This window comes from Entelurus aequoreus, linkage group LG07 (assembly GCF_033978785.1).
Source record: "Entelurus aequoreus isolate RoL-2023_Sb linkage group LG07, RoL_Eaeq_v1.1, whole genome shotgun sequence".
In the NCBI taxonomy this organism is placed as follows: Eukaryota; Metazoa; Chordata; class Actinopteri; order Syngnathiformes; family Syngnathidae; genus Entelurus; species Entelurus aequoreus.
Genome location: NC_084737.1, coordinates 75,911,026 through 75,930,909, shown reverse-complemented (window position 1 = coordinate 75,930,909; position 19,884 = coordinate 75,911,026). Strand labels below are relative to the sequence as shown.

The 19,884-nt window shown below is 39.1% G+C and overlaps 1 protein-coding gene across 1 annotated transcript in view; it reads right to left on the bottom strand.

The window, feature by feature from the left end:
* nphp4 (nephronophthisis 4) overlaps positions 1–19,884 on the bottom strand; it is a 486,853-nt gene that overhangs the window by 403,170 nt on the left and 63,799 nt on the right. Inside the window, exons 5-7 of the mRNA XM_062054501.1 lie at positions 18,716–18,876; positions 18,263–18,327; positions 2,071–2,220 (exon numbers count right to left, since the gene is read on the bottom strand). Of these exons, the coding sequence (XP_061910485.1) occupies positions 2,071–2,220; positions 18,263–18,327; positions 18,716–18,876 (376 nt within the window). The remainder of the gene's footprint in view (positions 1–2,070; positions 2,221–18,262; positions 18,328–18,715; positions 18,877–19,884) is intronic.

Sequence of the window (19,884 nt, the reverse complement as noted above, 5' to 3'; positions counted from 1 at the left end):
AACTAATCTTCAAGTCACATGTACGGAAATAAACGTTTGACTAATCGAAAAGAAATTCACTGACCAGTCGTCTATCAAAACAATTGTTAGTTTTTGTGTTAGTATTTTGGGTTGCGACCTCCATTTCCATTGACTCGTGTCAATGTACTTTTTCACTGACCAAAAAGAGCAATGCCGCAATTCCCATTTCTACCAACTGAATTTTTTTTATATTTTTTTTCGATCTGACAAAATATCAAAAAATATTTAGACAAAAGACATAATTATCCATGCAGCACTCTGGATTTCAAACATTGAATAATGATTTTTTTATTTTTTTCATTTTTTTTTTTTTATTTTTATTTTAATTAATGATAAATGGGTTATACTTGTATAGCGCTTTGACAGTATTTCCACATTTACCCATTCACACACACATTCACACACTGATGGCGGGAGCTGCCATGCAAGGCGCTAACCAGCAGCCATCAGAGGCAAAGGGTGAAGTGTCTTGCCCAAGGACACAACGGACGTGACTAGGAAGGTAGAAGGTGGGAATTGAACCCCAGTAACCAGCAACACTCCGATTGCTGGCACAGCCACTCTACCAACTTCGCCAGTTTTATTATTTTTTTTATTGACATCCAGCATCAGACATTCCTATCCTTTACATCATATTCACATAAATCATATATCTATTGTCTGCCCTAAATGTCCAAATATTTTTGTTTGTATCCCACCCATACCACCCACCTCCCCCCCAAAAAAAGAAAGAAACAACAACAAAAACAAAGTAGTATCTACAAATATATCGATTAAAATATCTAAGGGTATAACAGCTTTATGTAGTGTAATGAAAGATAAAAAAATGCTTAGTTTTGAAACTATTAAAAGGTCATATATATTAGAAAACCAAGACTTCTATCGATATTTGCAGTTGCGGCATTTTGTTAATATGAAGGTGAAAAGTGTCACAAAGACGAGTATATGTTTGATTGAACTGTTCACAAAAGCCTACAATTCAGAAATTATTGATAGAACTGTTTAATGCTTGTATAAGGGTCTGTTGAATATGAAATCATATTCAACTTCATATATCAAAACAAAATTGGAGAAGGAAGGAGGGATAACTATATCTGAGGAAGAATGGACAATAATATGGAAATATCAATGGACTTGTACCAGCTTACCCAAGTGGAGGGAGTTTGTCTGGAAAAGTTTGATTAGATTTTTTATTACACCTTCTCAGAAGTCTCACTATGATAACAACTCCCCTGCCTGCTGGAGAAATTGTGGGAGTTCAAATGCAAATCACTACCATGTTTTCTGGGACTGCTCCACCATAAAGGACTATTGGAAAGAGATACACCAAGCCCTACAGGATATTTTCAAACGTGAAATACCCCTCGAAAGTAAAACTTTGTTTTATGGACATGTACCTCAGGACTGGCTGAAGAAAGATAAACACTTAATGAATATCCTACTGGTGGCCTGTAAAAAGACCATTACTGGGAAATGGATATCCCAGGAGAGCCCAACTTTGAAGCAATGGATGGAAACAACAATGGACATATATAAAATGGAGAAGATAACTGCCTTTATTAATTATAAATTGGAGAAATTTACTTCATACTGGGAAAATCGGGTCAACTATGTTACGCCCCATAAACCTGACTTTACTTTTTCGAATTAGTGATTGTACTGCAAAAAAAAAAAAAAAAAGGGATTACTCCCTATATGTGTATATGTATGTATGTATGTATGTATGTATGTATGTATGTATGTATGTATATAAATATTTATATTTATATGTATGTGTGTGTGTATATATATATATCTTTAAACTTTAATATATATATATATATATATATATATATATATATATATATATATATATATATATATATATATATATATATATATATATATATATATATATATATGTATCTGTTTATATTTTACTTTATTTTTGATTATTATTATTACTAATGTATTATTATTTCTTTTTTTCTTGTTTTTTTTTTTTTTTTTCTCTTTTTTTCCTCTTTCTTTGTTTATGAATAATGATTTTAATGTCAGTGGTGAGTTTACCTGTTGGAGAAGGTGCTAGACCAGGAATGTTCTCATCTTTGGACACAAGGACATTCTCCGGAAGCAGGTGCATCATGGGAGCCAATGAAGGATGGCCTTTTAACCCACACTCCAAGTGTGCTCCGTCAATGGTTTTCAAAAGATCGCCGTCTGCCAACGACATTGTGAACACATGATTTGTCAAACGTGAAGAAAGCTGATATGATGAATACATTTGAATACATATGATATTCCACTCATCCAACAAAATAACTATTAATCACTTCCTTGATACATAACAGGTAGTAACATGACACCCAACACGCAGACACTTCAATTTTTCAACATTCCATTTGGCTGTCAGAGACCGAGCTTGCCACAATGTTCCTTTACTTGCCAGTATCATTTTCCAGGCCTTTACCGAAATGACAAGCAGTCCAATTAGAAAATATGCTCCTCCGTGAAGGCGACGGCGGCAAAGATGGGACCCGAGCTGTGAGCGATGAGGACGACATTGTCATCTCTCAAGCAGGCCAACCGACGACATGTGGCTCGCAACACAATCCGCAATCATCGACACGAAGCACAAACCATCTGGAAGGTGAGCAAATGGTGATGTGTCACGTATACGTTGGCTTTCTTCACCACGTTTCACTCCGATACGGGTTAATGATTGCACTTGTAGCGGCATGAGTGACAATCAGGAGAAGAAGTTCACTCCGACAGGGCGAGGCAGCAACCTCAAGTGAAAACTGTCTCGCGACGCTGACATTTTGGGATGATGGGACATCGTGGAAGAAAAAAAATAGTACTGTTGGTCTTGAACCCCAACATGCAGAGATGGTAGGCGTAGCGCAGGTAAACATGACTTTAACTAGGGCTGTGCGATGTATCGAGTTTGTAAGATATATCGATATATTTTGAAACAAGATATTAATTAAGAAAATATCTTAATATCGATATAATTTATTTCCCGTTAAAATGACCAAACGGCGCTTATTTGTTGTGTTCCTTGTTCTCCCCCGCTTCTCACTCACCCTCAACATTCTTCATGGGCTATTAAACCCCTCTCCTTCCTCCTTCCAAGACGTTTGCATGTATAAGAACATCCATGATTGGTTGGTTGTTTACTATGATGAGTCACCATTGGTTGAGATTAAAGGCCTACTGAAAGCCACTACTACCGACCACGCAGTCTGATAGTTTATATATCAATGATGAAATCTTAACATTGCAACACATGCCAATACGGCCGGGTTAGATTAGTAAAGTGCAATTTCAAATTTCCCGCAAAATGTTCTGCTGAAAACGTCTCTGTATGATGACGTTTGCGCGTGACGTCACGGATTGTAGCGGACATATTGGGACAGCATTGTGGCCAGCTATTAAGTCGTCTGTTTTCACCGCAAAATTCCACAGTATTCTGGACATCTGTGTTGGTGAATCTTTTGCAATTTGTTTAATGAACAATGAAGACAGCAAAGAAGAAAGCTGTAGGTGGGAAGTGGTGTATTAGCGGCTGGCTACAGCAACACAACCAGGGAGGACTTTGAGTTGGATAGCAGACGCGCTACCGTGATTACAGCTTTTGCTTCCAAACATCTGATCGCTTGCCCGTACGTGCGTGGCGCTATGTGCATGTCACGTACGTAACTTTGGGGGAATATATGTTTCTTGCCGACTCTGATGGCGGCCGGGGTGTCGTCGAAAGCTACAACGCGCACCGCTGTCCTCACCTTGACTTCCTCCGTCTCCGAGCCGCCGACCGCATCGATGATCGGGTGAAGTCCTTCATCGCGCTGTCGATCGCTGGAACGCAGGTGAGCACGGGTCGTGATGAGCGGATGAGAGCTGGCGTAGGTGGAGAGTTAATGTTTTTAGCATAGCTCTGTCGAGGTCCCGTAGCTAAGTTAGCTTCAATGGCGTCGTTAGCAACAGCATTGCTAGGCTTCGCCAGGCGGTACAGCATTAACCGTGTGGTTACAGGTCCAGAGTTTGGTAGTATTGTTGATCTTCTGTCTATCCTTCCAGTCAGGGGCTTATTTCGTCTGTTTCTATATGCAGGTTTAAAATACAAATCCGTGATCCACAATACAAAAAAGAGAGAGTGTGGAATCCAATGAGCCAGCTTGTACCTAAGTTACTGTCAGAGCGAAAAAAGATACGTCCTGCACTGCACTCTAATCCTTCACTCTCATGTTCCTCATCCACAAATCTTTCATCCTGGCTCAAATTAATGGGGTAATCGTCGCTTTCTCGGTCCGAATCGCTCTCGCTGCTGGTGTAAACAATGGGGAAATGTGAGGAGCCTTTCAACTTGTGACGTCACGCTACTTCCGGTACAGGCAAGGCTTTTTTATCAGCGACCAAAAGTTGCGAACTTTATCGTCGATGTTCTCTACTAAATCCTTTCAGCAAAAATATGGCAATATCGCGAAATGATCAAGTATGACACATAGAATGGATCTGCTATCACCGTTTAAATAAGAAAATTTCATTTCAGTAGGCCTTTAATTAGGGCTGTGCGATGTATCGAGTTTGTAAGATATATCGATATATTTTAAAACAAGATATGAATTAAGAAAATATCTTAATATCGATATATAATTTATTTACCGTTAAAATGACCAAACTGGGCTTATTTGTTGTGTTCCTTGTTCTCCCCCGCTTCTCACTCCCTCTCAACACTCTTAATGGGCTATTAAACCCCTCTCCTTCCTCCTTCCAAGACGTTTGCATGTATAAGAACATCCATGATTGGTTGGTTGTTTACTATGATGAGTCACCATTGGTTGAGATTAAAGGCCTACTGAAAGCCACTACTACCGACCACGCAGTCTGATAGTTTATATATCAATGATGAAATCTTAACATTGCAACACATGCCAATACGGCCGGGTTAGATTAGTAAAGTGCAATTTCAAATTTCCCGCAAAATGTTCTGCTGAAAACGTCTCGGTATGATGACGTTTGCGTGTGACGTCACGGATTGTAGCGGACATATTGGGACACCATTGAGGCCAGCTATTAAGTCGTCTGTTTTCATCGCAAAATTCCACAGTATTCTGGACATCTGTGTTGGTGAATCTTTTGCAATTTGTTTAATGAACAATGGAGACTGCAAAGAAGAAAGCTGTAGGTGGGAAGCGGTGTATTAGCGGCCGTCTGCAGCAACACAACCAGGAGGACTTTGAGTTGGATAGCAGACGCGCTACCGTGAGTATACAGCTTTGGCTTCCAAACATTTGATCGCTTGCCCATACGTGCGTGCCGCTATGTGCATGTCACGTACGTAACTTTGGGGAAATATGTGTGCTGTATGAACTTTACGGAGGTGAACGGTACTTTGGGCTGTGGAATTGAGTGTGTTGTGAGTTGTATTGGTGGGTTATATAAATGGTAGGGGGGAGGTGTTTGTTATGCGGATTAATTTGTGGCATATTAAATATAAGCCTGGTTGTGTTGTGGCTAATAGAGTATATATATGTCTTGTGTTTATTTACTGTTTTAGTCATTCCCAGCTGAATATCAGGTCCCACCCGCCTCTCACAGCATCTTCCCTATCTGAATCGCTTCCACTGCCCTCTAATCCTTCACTCTCACTTTCCTCATCCACGAATCTTTCATCCTCGCTCAAATTAATGGGGTAATCGTCGCTTTCTCGGTCCGAATCGCTCTCGCTGCTGGTGGCCATGATTGTAAACAATGTGCAGATGTGAGGAACTCTTCAACCTGTGACGTCACGCTACTTCCGGTACAGGGAAGGCTTTTTTTATCAGCGACCAAAAGTTGCGAACTTTATCGTCGATGTTCTCTACTAAATCCTTTCAGCAAAAATATGGCAATATCGCGAAATGATCAAGTATGACACATAGAATGGACTTGCTATCCCCGTTTAAATAAGAAAATTTCATTTCAGTAGGCCTTTAAGGCAAAATATTAGAGACAGAGGCAAGATAGGGCGGGTCATGGAACCAGGAAGGGAAATCACAACAGACATCCCAAATGACGGCGAGAGAGTCGTAGAAGAGAAGAGGGAATATTCAAGCAGGCGATTTATATTTTTAAAAAACTAGTGGAAGATGGAAGAGGGATTCTCTTCCTTAGATGTTTCTTTTAGCCATGTAGACAATGTCCAGGAAACCCACAATGTGTCTACTTGGCCACATTTAGACAAATGTATGCGTCCGGATAAAACATTAATTTGCGTTGTTTACCATGTAAGCCCAAGTCAAAACTGTTCTCCAATGCCATATTTCGCACGAGAAATGCTGCCAAAAATGTATGCCGAAGTAAATATCGATATCCTACTGAACTGACAACAGAGTAAAGGAAAGAAGGTTGTGGAATACAAAAGTATATAAAGTGTGTCTTATTCCTCTCACTCCCCTTTTTTATTACTTCACTCTCAAACAGTTCGGTAACTATAAACATCAAAGACCAAAAGAGAAAAACGTTTTAAGTTGAATCTTTTCAGCTACAAAATATTTTTATACCTGCTTTACAAACAATGCATTGACAAAAGAAGCTTTCGGTTAAAAAATAGGAAAAAAGCTGGTATGAAAAGAGAGAAAAAGGCGCATCAAATAGAACTTCCTTAGCACAGATGGCGCCCAGTTGCAGACAACTTTTTCATCATGTATTTCTTGTTATTCATTATGCATGGACCTCAGGTACCTGTCAGATGCTGTGTGCATAGATTAGATACTAACCCCACTCCCAGCAAAAAATATCTCTTTAGCACTGTAGTGAGCGGTGGTTTATGTGGTGCCTCAGAGTCAGCTGAGCGGCAGCTTGGCATAAGATGTGAAAAAGAACGGGAACTGAGGTAGAAAAGGGGGAGGAGGGGTGGGAAATGGCTCAGGATCAGATAAATAGTAGCTGTGGTTTTTGAGGAGAATGTTTCGTGAAGGAAGAAGAAAGTAACAGAGATGATTACAAATAGGTAAGAAACACTTGGAAGACTGATGTATTTCCAGGTTTGAAGCAGGATACTTTGAGAGTACAATCTATGGCTGGGAGAAAATATTGATAGACAGTACATGCTCTAATTATAGCCCAGGATTTAATTTACCGAAACTGCAAAGAGAGCGATGTGATAATTCAAATCTGGCAGTAATTGGCGAGAAGCTGTTCTCTTCTAGATTTCAAAACAAAGTATTTCAAACTTCTATAATGATTGAAGCAGTGGTGTGCCGTCAGGGCCAGCAAGGCCTTCTCTGCTGGCCTAACATAAGCAGAGTTTGGTGGTAGCGGGGGGTGTATTTTGTAGCGTCCCGGAAGAGTTAGTGCTGCAAAGGGTTCTGGGTATTTGTTCTGTTGTGTTTATGTTCTGTTACGGTGCGGATGTTCTCCCGAAATGTGTTTGTCATTCTTGTTTGATGTGGATTCACAGTGTGGCGTATATTTCTAACAGTGTTAAAGTTGTTTATACGGCCACCCTCAGTGAAACCTGTATGGCTGTAGATCAAGTGTGCATTGCATTCACGTGTGTGTGCGTACAGAAGCCGCACATATCTTGTGACTGGGCCGGCACGTTGTTAGAATGGATGAAAAGCGGACGTGACGACAGCTCGTAGAGGACGTTAAAGGCAGTGCCTTTAAGGCACGCCCCCAAGACTGTGGTCCGGGTGGACTACAAGATATAATGACTGATGAACACCTTCGTTCGATAATGAAGGTTGCCTCAGCTCAAAGCCTGAGCCCCGACATTAATGAACTATCATCCAAGAAAAGATGGCAGGTATCTGATCAGATTAGGTCAGTGTGTTGCAAACTGAGCAGTTTAAAGTCCTGAATGGTTGGTTTATTCATTATTTTATTTTCAAATGTATTAGCCTGTGGAAAAAGTTAATGTTGATATTTACTTCAGAAGGCTGCAAATAGAAAAGAGGCATTACATTTTTATTTAAATTGTATTTGATATGCCATTGATATTTTTATATATTATTATTATTATTTGAAACTCGATTTTGCATGTCATTATAACGTTATATAAGCCTTGCTTGTTCAATATTTAATGCAAAACTTGTTTGGGTTCCTATTAAAAGGTTAATTTGTTCAACCTTGGCCTGCGGCTTTGTTCAGTTTTAAATTTTGGCCCACTCTGTATTTGAGTTTGACACCCCTGCTTTAGAGTAAAGATAACATTATTTTTTTATTTACTTTCCCTAAATATCTAAAAGTATTCATATTCTCTTCATGTCATATTGTGCTCGTTCCAATGCTGTTGTTTTTAGTTTTAGTTTGTATCCAATCAGAATTCAGCTAGCTTATGTTGCCATGCTATATCAAATCTGCCAGGGGCCTTCAGAATCAACAATGCGGGCGTCTGTGTACTGTAAGTGAACGGGGACATACAGGTGATAGACAGTTGCGATAACCAATCAGATCACAAGTTTTTGTCAGCAAGGCCTTGTAGATGACTTCAGGTTGAACGTGACATTTACGCGTCCTGTGATTGGATAATAATCGGGACTATTAGCGGATGAATTTGAGAACACAGAGTTGAGAGACAGTTGTGATAGCCAATCAGATCACAAGTTGTTGACAGTAGCCTATCTCGGTAGCCTGATGTTAACGAGACTGTGATCGGATACTCACTTGTCATTCGGAAGTGAGTATCCATTCACAAGTTGCGACTTACCAGGAAGCAGGAAGTGTTGACTCACAAAGAAGGAGAACAAAACGTATATATACATATATATATATATATATATACAAGGCCATTTTCAAGAAGGATATTTAAAGAGAAACTACATTTGTGTGACGATGTCGGCCAACCCCGGAGGCTAGCTCAGCTGTTCTGGCGATGAAATGGGGAAATGCTCGCCATTTCCACTCGAATAAGCCGACGACGAGGGGTACCACTGGCTTATATGGCATTGAATAGCTGCTACAAATTGTGAGTTCAAATGTTTAATTTTTTCACTTTTAATTAGTTTTTTGCTATTTTAATTTTGACAGTACCACATAAAATATGTTTTAATTGCTGATGCATTTTAATACATTTTTAAATGCACCAGAACATAACCTGTTTTGTACACTGTTGATATGTTTCAATACCCAGTGGGGCGTAAATGTGTTCCTATATACCGGTGGTATTTCTCCAGCAATGGTCATGTGGTGACATCAATTATTGAAGTGTATTAAAAACATAGCTCTCCTTGACCACACGCTCAGCTAATGACAGGAGCAACGAGAACAATTTCGCAATAGCAGTAAGAAGTACACTATTTTTTTTTTAAAAAACATCAGAAGGTTGCCTACAGAAACAGCTGTTTTGTCGTGAAATTTCCCCAATGAGGGATAAGTAAAATAAATAAAGGCTATCCTCATGCCAATGCCATAGAGCAGTGGTCCCCAACCACCGGTCCGTGACCCATTTGCTACCAGGCCGCACAGAAACAACAATTAATTTATAAACTACCGCATTTTCTCAGACTTAACTTTCGCCTGTCCCAAAAAACACACCAATAAGCTTGTTATAAGCTCATTGAGAGAATGCCAAGAGTGTGCAAAGCAGTAATCAGAGCAAAGGGTGGCTATTTTGAAGAAACTAGAATATAAAACATGTTTCCACATGTGTTCATTCATAGTTTTGATGCCTTCAGTGACAATCTACAATGTAAATAGCCATGAAAATAAGGAAAACCCATTGAATGAGAAGGTGTCCAAACTTTTGGCCTGTGCTGTATATTTCAACAAACTGACGAGTTTAAAATTCAACACTGTGGAGGGAGATGTTGCCAGCGCTGCCTGCAGGAGCAAAGGTCACCGCCTCTGTCCATGGTGCTGAGGACAGAGCACCATCAGACGGGGGCGTGGCAGTGCTGACGGCGAGACACAGCTGGCAGGTGATTCGATTTCACAGGTGGTACGTGTTAATCTAATCATCTGTTGTCTTTAACAGTAAGCGGCCGGGAGCAGGAGGGGAGAGAGGATACGGACGTGACTGAAAAGTCCCGTTCTGCTGGAGAATAAGTTGGACTCAAATATGTGCACATTAAAAACTTTGTTAAAACTGCACGCTTGGCTCTTGTGCCGTGTCTACAGTGGAGCTGCTAGGAAGCTACTTCCACAAACCCCTTAAATATTACCGGGCAGTTGGTGTCATAGAAGTGTTTAGTTCTATTCCTTGTGCACTGTACGGGTGCCAAATGATGGTAGTGCATAACGTCTCCTCTTTGACTTCCTGTTTGTTCTCCCTGCATTCGCTGCCTATTTATATGCAGAAAACAAGTCTCTATGGAGACAACACGTACGTAAATGTGAATATAGCAAAGTTTGTTGGGCTGTCTTACACCACGAAAATCTATAGGGCATACACAAAGTACATATGGAACATGGTTTAAAGTGTTATTGTCACAAGGGAACACACACCAGTACGTAGGCTGGCTTTCCATCATAGTTATGGGGGTTTTATTGCCAAGTTTCTATTTGTGTTCTCATGGGGATTTAGTTGGAAATCTTAGGAAGCTCCATATTTTGTTCACTTTAGATACGTTTCCAGAAAAATATTGTGCTGAGTTTCCAGCAACATATTTTGCTGCAGAATGAGCGAGGATAAATAGTGCCTGGAATTATTATAATTAATCATGTATCAGAGGCCAGTAGTTTACTGGTTAAAGTGCATTACTTCTCTAAAATAGGTTATATTATGATTTTTGTCCTTCCATTTAAAACACTTCCTTGTGGTCTACGTAAAATGTAATGTTTTGTTTTTTTGTCAAAATGATACATAGATTATGTTTTACAGACCGTCTTTTCTAACCGCGCCATTTTGTGGGCCGTCTTATTTATGTGCCTCCACTTCAACTGTGTCTCCACCCTGTCATCTGTGTTGTAGTTTTTAGGGATTCCATATGGAGTTTACTGACTTGGAACTATACGCTACTTTCTACTAGAAATGGCAACAAAGGAGGATGCATGTGCATGTACGAGCCTGTCTTCCCCACAACAAGAGGATAAAGAAAAAGGAGGAACTTGTGTGAATAGCAGACTGGTGAAAAGTTATTCGGGTAAAACTTTACCATATATGGATATATCTGCTGGTGTACGAGCAACAAATACGTCACTAGCTACTCAGATTTAAAACGGCTCATTTGGAGGAAGTATAAAGGAAGGTAAATATATCCACCACACTTCCGTGGTTTCGTTCAAATTTCTGGGACTAAATACACAGAAACAGGTGCCAACAGGTAAGACAAGTTGTCTTAATCGGACCCATTTAAGGATTGTTTATTATTTGATTTTGATTTTTATTAAGGATTCCCATTAGCTGATTGCCACAACAACCCACTAGTCTTCCTGGGGTCCACAATTCAATACATTTACAAGTAAAAGCATATAATTATAACTACACAATACAGATATATATTGAACAAATATACCGTATGTTCCGTCTTCTCTCTGACCGTAGTCGTCCCTCACCACGTTGCGCTTCAAAGATTGTGCTTTACGATACAGCAGATTTGTTTTGTTTCGAAGCATATATTCTACATATTTTGGGCTTAAATGAGGTCTTAAATGATGTCTTATTGATGTACAGTACAGGCCAGAAGTTTGGACAGACCTTCTCATTCAATGTGTTTTCTTTATTTTCATGACTATTTACATTGTAGATTGTCACTGAAGGCATCAAAACTATGAATGAACACATGTGGAGTTATGTACTTGAAAAAAAGGTGAAATAACTGAAAACATGTTTTATATTCTAGTTTCTTCAAAATAGACACCCTTTGCTCTGATTACTGCTTTGCACACTCTTGGCATTCTCTCGATGAGCGTCAAGAGGTAGTCACCTGAAATGGTTTTTACTTCACAGGTGTGCTTGAAGCTCATGGAGAGAATGCCAAGAGTGTGCAAAGCAGTAAACAGAGCAAATGGTGGCTATTTTGAAGAAACAAGAAAACTTAGTACTTGGGTACTAATTCCCAAGTACCGGGAATTAGTACCTACCAAATTGATTCAAAAGATCAAATTAGTAATTTTTTTTTTTTTGTAATTATGTTAATTGTGTGGAATTCATAATCAATTGTGACAACATGACATTTGTTCTGGCTTTCTTGCTCCCTTGGATTTTTTTTCTATTACATTCATATTTTCTAAAAATGAAAACAGCAATTAATCAGTCAAACTATTATTTATTGTCCCATAGTTGATATGCTCAAATACCCATGCTTAGCAATGCTGAGTGCAAAATAGCTTTATTTGTTTTGAGTGTTTCTGTGTTATGAAAAGAAAATGTCAATTAAACGATTATTCTACAAACATTTTTAGCAATACTGCAATCAAAATTTGAGGGTCATTATAAGGCACACTGTTTACATCCGGTTGTGTTTATTTCATTCTGTGTTGGAAACCAATTTGATTTGCTGGATACAAAAACATAATGAAAACCATGTTCTAATTTAGCGACGCAATATTTTTCAAACCAAGTGAAGTGAAGTGAATTATATTTATGTAGCGCTTTTCTCTAGACTTAGACTTCCTTTTTATTGTCATTCAAATTTGAACTTTACAGTACAGATAAGAACGAAATTTCGTTACATAAGCTCATGGTAGTGCAGGATAAAAAAAAGCAATAAGGTGCATATATAAATAAATAAATAGGTTACTGTACAGATAAATATATTGCACTTTTTCACATGCGTCCACGTTTATGGATGTATGTTATATTGTCGTTTTTATTCCAGCGAGTTAATCCATTTCGGGGGGAGTTGAGGGGATAATTTAATTATGATGCGTTCAGTGACTCAAAGGGCTTTTACAAACCCCGTTTCCATACGAGTTGGGAAATTGTTAGATGTAAATATAAAAGGAATACAATGATTTGCAAATCATTTTCAACCCATATTCAATTGAATGCACTACAAAGACAAGATATTTGATGTTCAAACTCATAAACTTTATTTTTTTTCTTGCAAATAATAATTAACTTAGAATTTCATGGCTGCAACACGTGCCAAAGTAGTTGGGAAAGGGCATGTTCACCACTGTGTTACATGGCCTTTCCTTTTAACAACGCTCAGTAAACATTTGGGAACTGAGGAGACACATTTTTTAAAGGCCTACTGAAAGCCACTACTACCGACCACGCAGTCTGATAGTTTATATATCAATGATGAAATCTTAACATTGCAACACATGCCAATACGGCCGGGTTAACTTATAAAGTGCAATTTTAAAATTCCCGCCACACTTTCGGTTGAAAAACTCCTTTGGATATGATTTATGCGCGTGACGTCACAAAAGCAACGGAAGTGGTTGGACCCCATCGGACCCGATAGAAAAGCCTCTTGTTTTCTTCGACAAAATTCCACAGTATTCTGGACATCTGTGTTGGTGAATCTTTTGCAATTTGTTTAATGAACAATAGAGACTGCAAAGAAGAACGTTGTAGGTGGGATCTTAGCGGCTAAGTACAATACTGTAATATCTGTGATATTTGCATTAGTGTACTGTGTCTTTAAGAGTTTGGGGAACGCGCATGCGCGAGTGAGTTGGCGGAGAACTTGAGTGTGTGTGAGCGTGACTTTTGGCTAACAGCAGCTCGTGTATGTGTGTGCGTTACTTTTTGAACTACAACCAGTTACCGCTTGTTAATAAAGCGATTGAGCAATTTGTTTAATGGACAATGGAGACTGTAAATAAGAAAGTTGTAGGTGCGATCGGTGGAGCGGCGGACTACAGCAACAGCAACACCAGGAGGTTGTGTTGTGTTTTGAGCAGGATAACAGACGCACTACGGTGAGTCTAGCTTTGGATTCCAAACATTTGATTGCTTGCCCGTACGCGTGTGTCGATATGTGCATGTGACGTACGTAACTTTGGGGAAATATATGTTTCTTGCCGACTCTGAATGCGGCCGGGGTGTCGTCAAAAGCGTACAACGCCCGCCGCCGCATCTAAGTTAGCTACGCAGCTAGGTTAGCTTCTGTTTTTTTAGCTTCGCCAAGCGGAATATTATTAATCGTGTATTTACATGTTCATGGTTTAATAGTATTATTGATCTTCTGTCTATCCATCCAGTCAGGGTTTTTTTTTTATTTAGTTTCTATCTGCATTGGGACTGCTGTGCTATCGCGTTGGCTACGCAGCTAGGTTAGCTTCTGTTTTTTTAGCTTCGCCAAGCAGAATATTATTAATCGTGTATTTACATGTTCATGGTTTAATAGTATTATTGATCTTCTGTCCATCCATCCAGTCAGGGTTTTTTTTAATTTAGTTTCTATCTGCATTTGAGACTGCTATGCTATCGCGTTGGCTACGCAGCTAGGTTAGCTTCTATTTTTTTAGCTTCGCAAAGCTGAATTATTAATCGTGTATTTACATGTTCAGTCACTGTGAATGTCCATTTCGCGTTGTCGACTCTCATTTTCAAGAGGATATAGTATCTGAGGTGGTTTAAAATACAAATCTGTGATCCACAATAGAAAAAGGAGCGAGTGTGGAATCCAATGAGCCAGCTTGTACCTAAGTTACGGTCAGAGCGAAAAAAGATACGTCCATCACTGCCTCTCAAGTCCTTCACTGTAACGTTCCTCATCTACGAATATTTCATCCTCGCTCAAATTAATGGGGTAATCGTCGCTTTCTCGGTCCGAATCTCTCTCGCTCCATTGTAAACAACGGGGAATTGTGAGCAGCACTACCGCTTGTGACGTCACGCTACTTCCGGTACAGGCAAGGCTTTTTTTTATCAGCGAGCAAAAGTTGCGAACTTTATCGTCGATGTTCTCTACTAAATCCTTTCAGCAAAAATATGGCAATATCGCGAAATGATCAAGTATGACACATAGAATGGATCTGCTATTCCAGTTTAAATTTTAAAAAATTCATTTCAGTAGGCCTTTAAGCTTCTCAGGTGGAATTATTTCCCATTCTTGCTTGATGTACAGCTTAAGTTGTTCAACAGTCTGGCATCAAATTCTAAAGTTAATGATTATTTGCACAAAAAAAAATGTTTATCAGTTTGAACATCAAACATGTTGTCTTTGTAGCATATTCAACTGAATATGGGTTGAAAATGATTTGCAAATCATTGTATTCCGTTTATATTTACATCTAACACAATTTTCCAACTCATATGGAAACGGGGTTTGTACATAGTGAAACTCAATATCTAAATTACATTTAAACCAGTGTGGGTGGCACTGGGAGCAGGTGGGTAAATTGTCTTGCCCAAGGACACAACGGCAGTGACTAGGATGTCGGAAGCGGGGATCGAACCTGGAACCCTCAAGTTGCTGGCACGGCCACTCTACCAACCGAGCTATACCGCCCCAATGCCAGTGAAAGTCAATAAAGGGGAACATATCAGCCTCCAGGGTATGTTTTCCATCCTAAGTCTTCAACAACGGACATGAATGACCACTAAAAGAAAATGCATGTCTCTCATCGAGCAGCGCAAACGGCATTTAGATACAGTTCTTGCCTGACTCCAATACATTTCCCTTTCAAAAGACTTCACATCAAAAAGTGTGTCCCTGTCAAACGGACAGAGAAATAAGTTAGAGAAAATAAAAATAAAAAAGGGGTTGTGACCGTAAAAAAGGCTGAAACACCAAAAGTGTCAGCCAGCAGAGTGCCACTTGAAACAGAAAAGCAACGTTACTAACGAAACAACGAGCCGTGTGATTAATAATTCACGTGGCGTAAGAGTCCGTTTGAAAGAAGCCCATCTAATATTCATGTGACATGATAGCCAAGACAGGAACCCTGTGCTCTCACTATGCACATTGTTATTCATACTGTAAAGCGTTACGGTGTTTGGCAATTTATAGGCTTACTTTTAACACACTGAGGACATACAATATTTAAACTACCATGAGCTTCAAGGGACACGTTCTAGACTTAAACGCTTAACCCGTGTAATTGTGCCATTTACAGCACAATTACATGTTAAAACCTCTTAAATTGTTCTTTTTTTTGGCTTGCTCCTATGAAAAGACAAATAGCTTACTTTTATAAGATGTTGTTGATGCCACACTGCTTTGTACTGTTTTATGTTTCTGCGTTGGCAAACCCAGACCACCTACTTCAGTGTCTATAATGATAGTGGACCAGCCAGGACATCTCCCATGTGTGCATTAGCACTTGTTTATTGTGCCTTGTTTGGTTTCTGACCACGTTTTTCTTTTATTACAAATGACTATTAAAAGCTGCCCATCCATATTCCCTCGGGGTGCAACGGTACACAATGATCACTGTTCGGTACCTCGGGTTTTTATATTACATTACATTTTATATTATATTCATTTTTGGTACAGATATTGGTTTACAAATCCTGTTTCCATATGAGTTGGGAAATTGTGTTAGATGTAAATATAAACGGAATACAATGATTTGCAAATCCTTTTCAACCCATATTCAGTTGAATGCACTACAAAGACAAGATAGTTGATGTTCAAACTCATAACTTTTATTTATTTTTTGCAAATAATTATTAACTTAGAATTTCATGGCTGCAAAACGTGCCAAAGTAGTTGGGAAAGGGCATGTTCACCACTGTGTTACATGGCCTTTCCTTTTAACAACACTCAATAAACGTTTGGGAACTGAGGAGACACATTTTTGAAGCTTCTCAGGTGGAATTCTTTCCCATTCTTGCTTGATGTACAGCTTAAGTTGTTCAACAGTCCGGGGGTCTCCCTTGTGCTATTTCAGGCTTCATAATGCGCCACACATTTTCAATGGGAGACAAGTCTGGCCTACAGGCAGGCCAGTCTAGTACCCGCACTCTTTTACTATGAAGCCACGTTGATGTAACACGTGGCTTGGCATTGTCTTGCTTAAATAAGCAGGGGCGTCCATGGTAATGCTTGGATGGCAACATATGTTGCTCCAAAACCTGTATGTACCTTTCAGCATTAATGGCGCCTTCACAGATGTGTAAGTTACCCATGTCTTGGGCACTAATACACCCCCATACCATCACACATGCTGGCTTTTCAACTTTGCGCCTATAACAATCCGGATGGTTCTTTTCCTCTTTGGTCCGGAGGACACGACGTCCACAGTTTCCAAAAACAATTTGAAATGTGGACTCGTCAGACCACAGAACACTTTTCCACTTTGTATCAGTCCATCTTAGATGAGCTCAGGCCCAGCGAAGCAGACGGCGTTTCTGGGTGTTGTTGATAAACGGTTTTTGCCTTGCATAGAAGTGTTTTAACTTGCACTTACAGATGTAGCGACCAACTGTAGTTACTGACAGTGGGTTTCTGAAGTGTTCCTGAGCCCATGTGATGATATCCTTTACACACGTATGTCGCTTGTTGATGCAGTACAGCCTGAGGGATGGAAGGTCACGGGCTTAGCTGCTTACGTGCAGTGATTTCTCCAGATTCTCTGAACCCTTTGATGATATTACGGACCTTAGATGGTGAAATCCCTAAATTCCTTGCAATAGCTGGTTGAGAAAGGTTTTTCTTAAACTGTTCAACAATTTGCTCACGCATTTGTTGACAAAGTGGTGACCCTCGCCCCATCAATTGTTTGTGAATGACTGAGCATTTCATGGAATCTACCTTTATACCCAATCATGGCACCCACCTGTTCCCAATTTGCCTGTTCACCTGTGGGATGTTCCAAATAAGTGTTTGATGAGCATTCCTCAACTTTATCAGTATTTATTGCCACCTTTCCCAACTTCTTTGTCACGTGTTGCTGGCATCAAATTCTAAAGTTAATGATTATTTGCAAAAAAAAAAAATGTTTATCAGTTTGAACATCAAAAAAAATTTTTTATTTTTTTTGTCATAAAGAAATACAATCATGTGTGCTTACGGACTGTATCCCTGCAGACTGTATTGATATATAATGTAAAAATTGGTTTTTTTATGTTGATTTAATTTAAAAAAAAATAAAAATAAACTTTTTTTTTTTTTTTTTTTTTTTGGTCAAAGAAATACAATCATGTGTGCTTACGGCCTGTATCCCTGCAGACTGTATTGATTTATATTGATATATAATGTAAAAATTGGGTTTTTTATGTTGATTTAATTTTTAAAAAAATAAAAAATAAAAATATATATTTTTTTTATTTTTTTTTTTTTAATTTCTTGTGCGGCCACGACCAATCAGTCCACGGACCGGTACCGGGCCGCGGACAGTTACCGGGCCGCGGCCCGGTGGTTGGGGACCACTGGGCTAGAAGACAAAGCCAGAGATTTCTTGTAAAGGAATGACAAATAAAAATGTCTCTTACAGTCAACGGTGTCCTTCAGCTGTGGGTGAAGAAGAATTCTTGGTGATCCATGGAGAAGATTCAGTCTATAGTTTGAACAAAAATGGAACAATGAATGAAAACGCAATGCATCAGTACTTATGGTGCTAATTTTAATATAACAGTGATCACTGAAGCAGATTTGTCCAACAAATGTCGACCATTTAAGAAGTAAGTGAATCTGAAATACTGTGCTGAAAACATGATTTTAAAAAGACATGGCTTTGATTTTGCCTTTAAAAGCATTTATCTATTAAAAAAAAAATAAAAAGGTGGACCGCCCTATTTTCAGTTTTAACATGTAGCAGGAACTTTCAGGATGTCGTTTAAGTGGTCACACATACAAGACAACATTACTTGCTCTTCTCCCATCTTCTGTTGACAATTATATTGCTCTCTCACTGGCTGCTGATAGGCTAAGAGGAGGCTCATCACCTTCTGTCCCCTTGAGGTTCTGTCTTGTTGGGGAAGAGATCCAGAACTGTGAAGCCTTGCCCCAGGGCTAGTTGCGAACCGTCTGACCTCACTGACAATGCCACCAGCTCCAAAACCAACACCGTGCTGGGCAACCGCAGAGACGTATGGAAATACAGGATCTGCAGGAGAGAAAAATGTCGCTATTAAATCACACTAGTAGGATTTGGTTCTGACAATAAAAAAACTAAAAAAAAAAACTTGATCAAGTGCCATGTGATTTCAAGGACAGGCGTCCCCAGAGTGAATGAAAGTCAGTCCAAACTCATTGCCTTGTGATGTAAAAGTGCAACCAGACAGTCAATCACAAAGTGACGCACTCCTATAATCTAGATTATTTAATATAAATATAAGCAAACCAAACTGATGAAACTATAAACTTCCAGTGAATACTCTGAGTGAGGTAGTAAATAAAAAAAGAAGGAACATTTTATCACTCAATATCTTATATTCTGTGTTTGCAAACCAAATTGTGGACTGACAGACTGACACGCATCAAAGTTACAAAACAATATTTCTGGTATATTTTTCCAAAGAGAAACAATACCACATTATATGATATGTACTGTATAGATTAGTGCCCACAACCAGTGAAGTTGGCGCATTGTGTAAATGGTAAATAAAAACAGAATACAATGATTTGCAAAGCCTTTTCAACCTATATTCAATTGAATAGACTGCAAACACAAGATACTTAACGTTGGAACTGGCAAACTTCGTTATTTTTTGGAAATATTAGCTCATTTGGACACGTTTCAAAAAAGCTGGCACAAGTGGCAAAAAAAGACTGAGAAAGTCGAGGAATGCTCATCAAACACTTATTTGGAACATCCCACAGGTGAACAGGCTAATTGGGAACAGGTGGGTGCCATGATTGGGTATAAAAGCAGCTTCCATTCTATACATATTAGTCCGCATCATGTAATATTTATTTATTTTTTTTGTTTTTCATCACGTTTTACTTCTGCTTTTTTTCTGTGATTACCTGCACTGCAACAACATACTAATTTCCCCATAGTGGGGTAAATAAAAGTCTATCATATGCTAACACATTAATTACATAAAAACTATAGACACAACATTTTTGCAGCACAAACATAGGACACGTTTGGGGAGGTTTTGACAGGGTG